This window comes from Diabrotica virgifera, chromosome 3 (genome assembly GCF_917563875.1).
Source record: "Diabrotica virgifera virgifera chromosome 3, PGI_DIABVI_V3a".
Classification (NCBI taxonomy): Eukaryota; Metazoa; Arthropoda; class Insecta; order Coleoptera; family Chrysomelidae; genus Diabrotica; species Diabrotica virgifera.
Genome location: NC_065445.1, coordinates 60759870 through 60771646, shown reverse-complemented (window position 1 = coordinate 60771646; position 11777 = coordinate 60759870). Strand labels below are relative to the sequence as shown.

Here is an 11777-nt window from a genome sequence, read left to right as displayed (position 1 = left end):
TAAATTAATATTAATAATTATAAAAAATATTAGTTGGTCAAAGCTGTGGTATATATTTTTACCTTAAATATACTTACGTTTTAAATACTGAATTTAAGTTTTTTTAATGTTCCGTAATCTGTAGTTATAAATTAATCTGTTAATCTTAGCGCCATCTACACGATAATTGTGAAAGTGTCCGAAGTAAGAAATTCATATTTTTTCAATAGAACGTCAAAATGATTAGCTCAATCTTAAAAAAATCCATTACAATTTAATTACTTTTTGCGTTGTAAATATTAAGCGATAAAAATTAAATAATAAATTTAAAAATTACCGGTAAAAGTTGAATTAGTAATCCGCCAGGAGCGACACCAGCAAAGCTCAGAGCGTATATTGTTCTTTTTTATGATTGGTAAACACTGGGATATTTTTTCAACTGAGCTAATTATGTCTAATTTTGGAATAGATGGATGAGTAACAGCATAGTTTAAACCTTTTGACAATACCAAATTTTCCGTTGCGTTGTCTACTTGATAGTAGATGGTCTATTTGAAATGTCTATTTGATAGATTGACAACTGTCGCTAATATGTCATTATTTCTATTTAGGTTATCAAAAGTATGTAGGTATACTATTTTGTTCAAAAAGAATATTAAATTTATTTAAATGTACATTTCTTTGTTTTTGATATGAATTTTGATAAATTATTTGTAAACTAAAAATAATTCGATCAAAATCAGAACTTGATATCATTCCGAAAAGCAAATCTTCAATACTTACAATGTCTTGTTCAATAAAAAATAAATTTGACCTATGAAATTGTAACCTTTCCCGGATCATTGATAAACTAGCAGTAGTAGAGATATGGGAATCTGAGATCCAAGATCCAAGATGGCGGCCAGCTTGATGGCTAGGATGGCGTTGAGGCCGTAGCCTCTGGTGCAAGAAGTACACCCTGTCGTTATAAAAGAACCCTGTCGTTAAGAAGTACACCCTGTCGTCATAGGGGGTGAGAAGTAGACGTGTTGGCGGCCAGCGGCGTTGAGGCCTCTGAAGAAGAACCCTGTCGTTATAATAGAGATATGGGAATCTGAGATCCAAGATCCAAGATGGCGGCCAGCTTGATGGCTAGGATGGCGTTGAGGCCGTAGCCTCTGGTGCAAGAAGTACACCCTGTCGTTATAAAAGAACCCTGTCGTTAAGAAGTACACCCTGTCGTCATAGGGGGTGAGAAGTAGACGTGTTGGCGGCCAGCGGCGTTGAGGCCTCTGAAGAAGAACCCTGTCGTTATAAAAGAACCCTAAGAAGTACACCCTGTCGCACCCTGTCGTCATAGGGGTGAGAAGTAGACGTGTTGGCGGCCAGCGGCGTTGGGGCCTCTGAAGAAGAACCCTATCGTTATAAAAGAACCCTAAGAAGTACACCCTGTCGCACCCTGTAGGGGGTGAGAAGTAGACGTGTTGGCGGCCAGCGGCGTTGAGGCCTCTGAAGAAGAATCCCATAGGGTGGGGCCTCCGGGGGCGGTAAAAATGGCGTTATGTAACAAAATTAGGCAATGTAGATACGGTGTCGGCAAAAAGCAACGATTTTTTAGTATTATAATTTCATACAAACGAATGCACCCCGCCTGCATTCTACAATGTGCTTTTAGAATTCAAAGAAAAATACGTGAGTACCTCCAAGTAATAAAAATATATTGCAATGTGGACGCTGACGCAACGGCAATTATATATGTCGTTCCCACGAGTGAACCGGATACATCCACATTCCAATGATGTCATACGTTAATGCACGTGTGGCGAAATGAGTGAACCGCGGGAAATACGCTGACAGTAACTATAAATATTATATGTCGTTCCCACGAGTGAACCGGATACATCCACATTCCAATGATGTCATACGTTAATGCACCAACTATAAATATTATATGTCGTTCCCACGAGTGAACCGGATACATCCACATTCCAATGATGTCATACGTTAATGCACCAACTATAAATATTATATGTCGTTCCCACGAGTGAACCGGATACATCCACATTCCAATGGTTTGCAAATTACTAAAGGATGTAATTAAAACTTATGTTCACGAGGCTTGCAATGTGGGAAAATACGCTGACGCAATATGGTAGCAAATTCTATAAATATTATGTCGTTCCCACGATTGCGTTTATTGTATAATTAGTAATAAACAGATGCAGAAAATATAATGACGCTTGCTAATAGGAAATTCCAATTAAGATGCACATACTATTTAACACATAAATATTTTATTAGGAACAGGTCAGGACTAAGGAAAATTTCAAACAAATATAAAATTAATATATATGTATATTTATATATTAGTTTAAGTAAAAGATGCTTCATTTCATCAATGTCTTCCGTGCAGTGTAGATTGGTAGAGTTTTGCGAAAAAATACAAAAGTTGAAAGCGGATATACAGTGGTACGAAGATAGAACCGCAATTGAAAAACGATTTGCAGAGTTTCATTTGTCTACAAGAAAACTACCAAAAACACAATACCCATTAAAAAGAATTCAACCAGCAAGATGTCTCAATTAACGGCATCGTTTATCATTCTCACAGCTATTGTTAACAATGTCCTTTATACAAACGTTCCAAACAATGTTAAGAACATAGCGATATGTTTTAACGATGTAAAAACTGATTGTAATCGAACTGAATGGACTCTAATGGATCATGAAGTGGTGAATTATGGCCAGCTTCCAGTATTTTTCAAAACGATACCAAAGTCGGGAGGAGCATTCTACAAGATCAAGTTAATATCCCCAAATAACACTGAAAGTGATTCAAAATGGAGCAAAACTAATAATGATGATGACATCGTCCAATATGGTTCATCGATTATACTGTTAACAATAATATTAGTAATAAATGTATTTCTAGCTGTTAATATCATTATAAAATTTTTTGTAAGTCGCAAATGTGAATCATCTTGCATTAAAATAAATATGTAAAAAAGGAAGGCAGTGTTTTTTTAAATAAAACTAAAACAATACTTTTAATCTTTTATTCAAAAACCTAATTTACATAGGTAATATTTTTTCACAAAACCATTGGCGGAGGTGATCCACATTTCTCTCGGTGCAGGAAAATAGTCCAGTTGTGTGACAAGGATTGGCATTCTGAATAAAGTTTCCAGTATCAAGGGGTGTATCATCAAATTTACAAACATCAATAATGGTGGGAAAAACTCCAAAAATATGACATTTCTTTTGTAAAAATTCCACTTTTTGTTCGCCGCGAACGTAGATGTAATCAGCTGCATACAACAACTTAGATTCTAGTATTTCATTTATTTTTGAATATTCAACATCCCCATTGGAATACCGAAGACCGTGCAGGTGTCTCTCCAAGTAAGATACAGTCTTCTTATCTTTATTACTCAATGTAGCAAACGGTTGTGGAGACGTAAATATGTAATGGCATCGTTTATGGCCAATTTCAATGGTAAGCTCTTTGGGTACAAACCACCCATCTACGGTGAATCCTTGTATGTCAACTAATGCGATCCTCATGATGTTGCGATCAATACTGAAAGACATAGTTGTAGATTGTCCTATTTAAATTATATTTTTGACAACTTCAGTTAGTGGAAAGTATTCGAGTAGGCTGTCGTGAACAATTAAACAGTAAGCTCGAGTACCTGCTGGAAAACCTTCATCTGCTTCGATTTCCAACTTAACATCGACAGTTCCGGATCTAAACGATGTATCATCCTGCTTGGAACAGTCAAAAACAAACAAAGCATATCTTTTAAATGCAGAGTAATCTAAGATGGGATGTTTTGTTAGCGAACGAGCATAACTGGGAAAGAATTCAGTATAATTGTAGTGAGCTATAGCGTAATCATTTTTTGTGAAATCCAATTGCATTCTCTCGTTAGGCCAATAGTCACCATTAATAACCACTCGTACGCTGGACATTCTAATGTGATCGAATAGCGTCGGATCAGCGTGAATATCATCTCGTTTAGAAGTTTGAAAAGCTACAATAACGTAGCGTGGACGTTCAACAGCTGAAGTTGTCTTTACACTCCATATCTCTCGTCGAGATCCTGCCGTAAGTGAAGGTAGTTCATTGAGCTCCCATTTACGGAAAGGTATGGTTATCGGTGTATTATTCTTAATCGGAGTCATTAATTCGATTTTCACATCATCATTGGGAAAGACATGTTTGACCTTGAGTTCCATGCTGGCGATGGTTAATGATACTGTTGTTACCGTCGTGGAACCAGTAGGTTCTTGGACAACAATGCAATCTTTATCATTACGCGCTCGAACAAAGCGAAACACTTGACGACCATAGGTTAATTTAGTGTAATCGTTGAAAATGTTGAAAATATGTTTGATTGGAATCAGTAAACTAAAGGCGTCCCCTGTTAAATGTGGATAATTCGGATAGTTCCATCCTGCAGTACTGAGAAATTTGGAATCTTCAGGTGTATAACACAACAAACTGCGAATAGTGCTGACTACACCTGGATCTCGAACTATTTCCATGTCATGTGAACTTTGGATGTATGTACAGGTATCAAACAAGAAGGATCCAGCATTCGGCGCAAGAGAAACAGTTCCATTACCAGCTTTCTTGATACTTCCTTTAATTTCTAAAAGTGTGTCGTGTATCGCAAAAAATGCATCTGATTGATTTATGATAAACTCGACAACATCACTATTATTAAATGACTTGATGTAAGGTGTATATGTACGAAATTCTTCTTTTCTAATAGTATCGTCGAACCGAGGTTTTTGGTAAAGATCGAAAATATGTGGTTCCTGCTGATGAACCTGGCGTCGAATATAGTGGCGTTTTGGCATTCTTCAGCCGTAATCCAATGGAAACAAGAAAAACTTTATTGTCAGCAGACACGTCACGTCCCATGTAGGATCCGTGTGAGACTAATGAATATGGATGTGTAGAGTTGTGTTTTATATCTAAACCCATCTATCGTTCCTTAAAATCCAAATGCAGAGTACTTTTCTCTCCTCTAAAGTTGACTGGTCTTAATTCTTGATCGACTACACTAACGGTAATTTTGGTAATTTCACGTATGCTGCTGCTTACTGGTATGTATATAGGGTTATGAGGACGTTCATCAATAGCAAACCCTGGATCAACACTAAGTGGAAAATGTAGAATAGTGTGCGCAGGTCTGTCCTCGTAGAAGGCTCCTTCGGTAATGTTGCATTCAAAAAGTAGACTCGATACTTTTATAATGTTTACAGGTTGATCTGAAGAATGCAGTGTACCTGGCGCCAATATTCTATTTGAGGAGAAACCCAATAATTTACCAAGACTATCATTTTTCTCGAAAGTAATGGTATGCTCTTGACAGAAAATTTCACATTTAAGCGTATTGTTGTTCGGTCTTAAAGTGAACTGCTGAACTGAATTGTATTTAGTGTGTAATGCACTTCGAATGTACGCTTCGATATCGGTAATTTCATAACATCCGGATGGAATGTCGATATGACGCAACTTTTTACGGTCATTTTGCTCATAGAAATAAAATTTTTCACCATCGATGTTTGGGATGGAATTAAATGTATGAAATCCCAACACTGCTACATAATACTGCTGAAGTGGATCAAGTACAAGAGGCACTTGAGGAGTAAACGAAAATTCGTTTGTAGTACTTGTCAAGGTTAACAATCGAGACATGACTGATACTTAATATAGGGTGTAGTAAGTTAAATATCAATATATTATGGTAAAAATTTCTTTATTTTTCTTATTATACTGTTACATGGTTTTGTCTTATTTACATTTTGCTTATAGATACCGCTCTCATAGACACCGCACAATACACATGTAGATTTCATATTGCCGCAAACATCACCCCATTCATGTTTATTATGATCTTTCTTGCAAGGTAAATGATCTCCTAGTGCGAGACGAATATCGTGGGGTAGTTTATACCAAACACCGCTCGTTATATTTTCCATAAAAATGCATGTGGCACGCCTCAAGATGTCGTTAGATGGTTCCATTGTAGAGAAACTTTAAGCATAAATGTCCACAGTTAATTTGGTTATAAGTTTGGTATGCGTCGTTATTATAGAAAATTCGTCCACCACTCAAATATGATGCTAGTTCCCGCGGTGGCTTCAAGCAACCATATGAATCAAAGTATTCTATGTTGTTATTTATCTTTCGGTAAGCTACCCAATGTGTACCAGGGTTCTTGGAAATATCAAGATTAATAATAGCACATTCGTGTTTACGGGGGGCTTGAGGTAAATTGTTCCGCATAAAAACTCCACGAAAATTTGAAATTTTTAATTGTTTAGCAAATTTATTCAAGTCCACATTGGTTAGAGGTCTATTAGGTAGCTTCAGCGGGAGTTTTTTGACTTCTTCAAGTATAATCCAAAGCCACCTTTAGCGTTTTTTCGTAGGTATAAACCTTTGCCTAGATGTTCCATTGCTTTATTATGACGTTTATCTTCTTCCAGTTTCTTTTGAGCATTCTTTGAGTCGATTACTGTCTTGGCAATGGCACTCGCACCCCCCGCTAAAGAGCCGAGAGCTGATAAGCCTGCAAAGATAGGGATTAAAGGTAAAATACCACCTGATTTTGGTTCAAATGGAATAATTCTTGGAACCCGCACATTTTTTTTCCCACCTACGTTTTTAACGGCCGTTCTAGCTGCTGCAAGTGCAAGTAGGGCTGATTTACGCAGATTTGGTGCTGGAGGAGTACGTTTCAATCTTCTGATAATTGGTTGCAGCACGTGTCGCTTAAATGATCTAACGCCTTTACCACGTTTCACACCCATACCTAGTTTTCATTTGGCTTTCATCGCTGTAGTAGTTAACCAGGCAGTGGTTTTTTCACCCAAAGATGCGTCTTTTGCTTTAACTCGTTCCCACGCTTTATTTTCCAACACCCAATCTGCTTTATGTCGATCTTTTAAGGAATTACTTTGAGAGTATGCTATATCGTGATCTCTCGCAGCCTGATCTAATGGATTTATCCCAGGATCTCCTCGTGCTAGACGTTTCTGTAATTTAGTTCCAGGTCCTAGATAGTGGTAGCCAGGAGCGTGCAATTCAAATGGTAGACTATTGATTATAGAATTTAAAACTCCTTCACCTTGAACAACCAACATTGAAATGAATCGTTTCACACAAAATTGCTTTTTATATAACCAAGTGCATAAAATTCATCTCGATCACAAGATGAAGGTTGTTCAACAAGACAAGACACTAGCAGTGGAAAACTTAGATTTTGTCGATAACGTGCCAAGAACCAGTAAACATGGTGCATTGCTACCACATTCTTTTCGTGCTATCATATGCGGCCCAAGCGGATGTGGAAAGACTAATGCTATGTTGGCATTATTGTTTGACCCGAATGGCGCTAAATTTCAAAATGTTTACGTTTATTCAAAATCGTTGTTTCAACCCAAGTATCAATTTTTGAAGGAAGTGTTAGCATCTGTGAAGGAGGTGGGCTATTTCCCATATAAAGATAATGATGCCGTAATAAGTCCTGGTAAAGCCAAACCAAATTCTGTATTCATATTTGATGATGTATCAACGGATCCGCAACAAACAATACGTGAATATTACTGTATGGGGAGACATAAAAATATCGATTGTGCATACCTATGTCAATCCTACAGTCGAGCAGGCAAACAACTCCTACGTGATAATGCTAACCTTATTGTATTGTTTAAACAGGATGAGCTCAATTTAAAACACGTCTTTGACGATCACGTCTCTCCTGACATGACATTTGAGCAATTTAAACAATTTTGTTCTGAATGTTGGAAGGACAAGTATGGTACATTTGTTATTGTTAAGGATTTTGATATTTCTAACGGACGCTATCGTAAAGGTTTCGACAAGTTTATAAAAGTTTAGACGTGGCTGAGACACCTGCATTATATAAAAGCATGTTGGACAAACAAGTGCTTCTACGCAAGCGCAAAGTTGCGGAATTAGCTAGAGCTATTCGCAAAAAGTATTTAGCGTTAAAACTAGGTAAATCGGAGGAGGATGAAACTTTTGAAAAAAATGTTTAAACCCATAACCAGTGTTCTAAAAACATCGCAATACAATGCTAACGTTAAAACGGAGTCGATTAAAAAAGAAGAACCAATGGAAAAAGAAGAAGAAATTAAAAAAGAAGATATTAGCACCATAAAAAATACATCATTTATCAGCGATGAAGAGGTATTTGAAAACAGCGATAAATCCGATGAAGAATACGAAGATAGCATAGAAACAAACCAATCGCAAGATAAGGTATCCGAACAAGAATTTCAAGATTACCTAGAAAAATACCATCATCTAATTCATCCTTATGTGAAAGACCATTGGCAGTATTCAGATAAAATAGATAGAGTATACGGTCCTACTCATGATCCCGTAACCTCTAAATGGAAACTTGGAAAAACTGTTATTGATTTCGCCCATAATGGTTGGATTGTGGCGAAAGGAGACTATGTTGTTGGAACTCGCGGGCTATATGAATTAATATTTTACAAAGAACCTGATTATTACACTGAGGACGATGTGAAACGATATATTACATTGCTGGAATTAACCAATGCTCATAAAAAACTGAATGGTACACTAAAGGGAACCAAAACCTATAAGTGGAATGAAATTATTAAACCTAATCTTAATAAATCACTTCTTAAACCTGACCTGAATAAATCATTTCGTCGTAATACAGTATCTGGTAGGGAGGAGGTTGGCTCAGGAATACCGACACATTGGGAAGACAGCGATGATCATGTGCAATATGTGTATTGGGATGACCCAAACGAACTTTGTGAGCGCCTCAAATTGTTGATGGCTGAGCAAAAAGCAGGAAACACCGCATCCCTCAATAACGAAATTGTTGCCATTATCAACGAATTACGTGAAGCAGATATTATATATTAACGTTAGATCAGATTATTGTAGCATCATTTCCAATATGAATGTTGACAAGTTTGGTCGCCATCATTATCGTTCTAATGAACAAGCTGTTAAAAAGCTACGTGAAGGCTTAAAACAATCTATTTTGGATGTACAAAACCAAATACATGCAGTAAAGAAGGATATGCAACGGAATCCTCCTGTAGCTGATACAGATCTTTCCAACAAGAAATTCGTAGATAGTCGCATTGTTCATGTCAAGTCTTTTGTAAGAAAAGAGTTTAATTTGTTGCGCAAAGAATATAATGCAAAACATGTTCAACTTGAACAAAAAATCTCAGACACCATAAGTAAAGTAGAAAGTGATTCTAATAAAAAAATTAATTTGTTGCTTGATGAGAACAAAGTGAATGCTGCAAAAATATCCGATTTGTCGAAACAAGTACACGAGTTTAGAAATGACCTAGATTTATTTAAACGTGAAATGAATAAGAACGTTACAGATGCTGCTCACCAAAGCGCACAAAATATGTTGAAATCGTTGGAAATGGAAAAAAAGATTAAAACAACGGATCTTAATTCACATGATTTAGAAAATCGTCTTAAGGTAGTAGAAGAATACGTCGAAAATAATAAAATTGTCTAAAGAGTCAATTGATGGACGAGTTGCATAAAACCTATTGTACAAAGAATATTGCGTTAGAACGTAAACAGTTTAGGTAGAGTGAAGATGTCTGATGCAAAAAAGGTGAAAGGCAGAAAACATAATAAATTACTAAGCGAGTTACAGGTAAATCTACAAACCATAAATGATAATAGGATTCATGATCTTGAGCAATGGCAGAAAAGCATTCGATATGAATCAGATATGAGATCTTTACTAGATAGTAGAGTATCAGAGCTGTCAAAGACTTTGTATGAGTTGGATGAACGTTTATCTTCAGCAGTAAAAGAAATCCAAGATACACTTGCTATATTTAACACATATTTACACCCTTTACTCCAAAGAGTTAAAGCTTTAGAAAGTAGAAATGGCGTCGTCCATGGAAAAGGTCCAACTAGTTAACGAGCTACACAAACCTGCTCGAAAAAATTATCCAAGACGACGTACAATAGTCAAAGGCTTAGACGATTTATGGCAGATGGACTTGGCTGAAATGCGACCTCATTCTCATAACAATAGAAATTTTAAATTAATTTTAGTTGTTATTGATTGTTTTTCGAAATATCTGTGGACTCGTCCATTAAAGACAAAGACGGGTGAGGAGCTGACTCGAGCATTTTCGGATATCCTCGCACACAGCAAACGAACACCGAAAAATCTGCAGTCGGATCAGGGAACTGAATTTTACAATAACAAGTTTCAAAATTTAATGAAAAAACATAAAATAAATCACTATTCTGTTTTCACTACCATGAAAGCAGCCATGGCTGAACGCGTCATTAGAACGTTGAAATCCAAACTTTACAAGTATTTCAGCTTACACGGTACTTACAAGTGGATTGACATATTGCCCACAGTTACGGCTGAATACAACAATACAAAGCATTCAAAAACGGGGTACAAACCATCACAAGTGAACAAAACCAATGAAAAGGAGATTTTAAAAAACAAATTTACGCATTTAAAAATCGCAGGTCCCCGAAAATTTAAAGTCGGCGATATTGTACGCATCAGCAAAACCAAAATGTTATTCGACAAGGGATATGTTCCAAGTTGGACAACAGAATTATTCAAAGTTACCAAAATCAATATTACCAACCCTGCAACGTACATGCTCGAAGACATGCAAGGTGCACCGATCAAAGGAGCCTTTTACGATGAAGAGTTACAGAAAACAGCCAATCCTGATATTTACTTAGTTGAAAAAGTTTTACGTCGTAAAGGTAAAAAAATGTACGTCAAATGGCTTGGCCTTGATGTAAAACATAATAGTTGGATCGATAATGATGCTGTCATCTAAAAAGGTGGGGGGAATTCTGAAAAATTAGCAGAAACACGTTTTTCGTTCTCAGTGTGTTGCAGTCAGTTAGCTAGTAAAAATGTATTCCCAAGATACTGAATACTCAAGCGGCAGCGAGTATGATGTCACCCTTTCACCATCATCTGAAACATCAACTGTATGTGAAGACTACGATCATGAGCTGGATGCTCTTCTAGAGAAGTATGAAGAAGCAGCTAAGAACGAGTCCCATTATCTGCTGTACACACAGTTGTTAAATGGATCATACCAACTTGGTTGTGGTCTAAGTCCAGCCAGAACATATACTCCAGCTGTAATTATGTGGAAATCGCCATGGCAGAAAATATCTTTCAGTGCCTATGAATGGGAACAATTAATTACCCAACTCAATGAGCAAAGTTTTTTCCACGAAAACGTGACCGTCTCTGATGATCCTGTTGAAATTCAGTGTGGTGAATATTGCATAATTCGACAAATAACCTACAACAGCATGAAATTCCTCGAAATAATCAAGCACGGCATTAACTTTTGTCTCTCAGAAGTGCAAGTGAACACCCTTGTGGAAGCAAATAGTGAACTTTTAACACCGTATATGTCCATGCTAGAGACTATTGAATTTCCACATTATTATTATAATACGCTTAATATTGTTCGAAATAGTTTTAGTAGTCATAATTATACGTTTTCAGACGCAATTCAAAAATTGTATACATTTACACAGGAAGGAAATACTTTACAACATATAGCGTTAGGGCAACTTATATTTTTCTGTAAAAATAGGATCGCTAATGATCTTGAAAGAATTTAATAAAGCTTGTAAAATATATCTCTGTTGTTTTATTTCATGAAAATAAATTACAAGAGGAGTATTGGCTGGTGGGGTTTATTTATATCACAGTGATGTTTTCTTATTTGAACTAGTATCATTCGAG

General features: G+C 36.5%; 1 protein-coding gene across 1 annotated transcript; it reads right to left on the bottom strand.

Annotated features, from left to right (window-relative positions):
* Window positions 1-3567: 3567 nt before the first annotated feature.
* On the bottom strand, window positions 3568-4824 carry LOC126882495 (uncharacterized). Its single transcript, XM_050647460.1, has one exon. The coding sequence runs from the start codon at window positions 4822-4824 to the stop codon at window positions 3568-3570; it is 1257 nt and encodes a 418-aa protein (XP_050503417.1).
* Between the last annotated feature and the right edge of the window lie 6953 nt (window positions 4825-11777).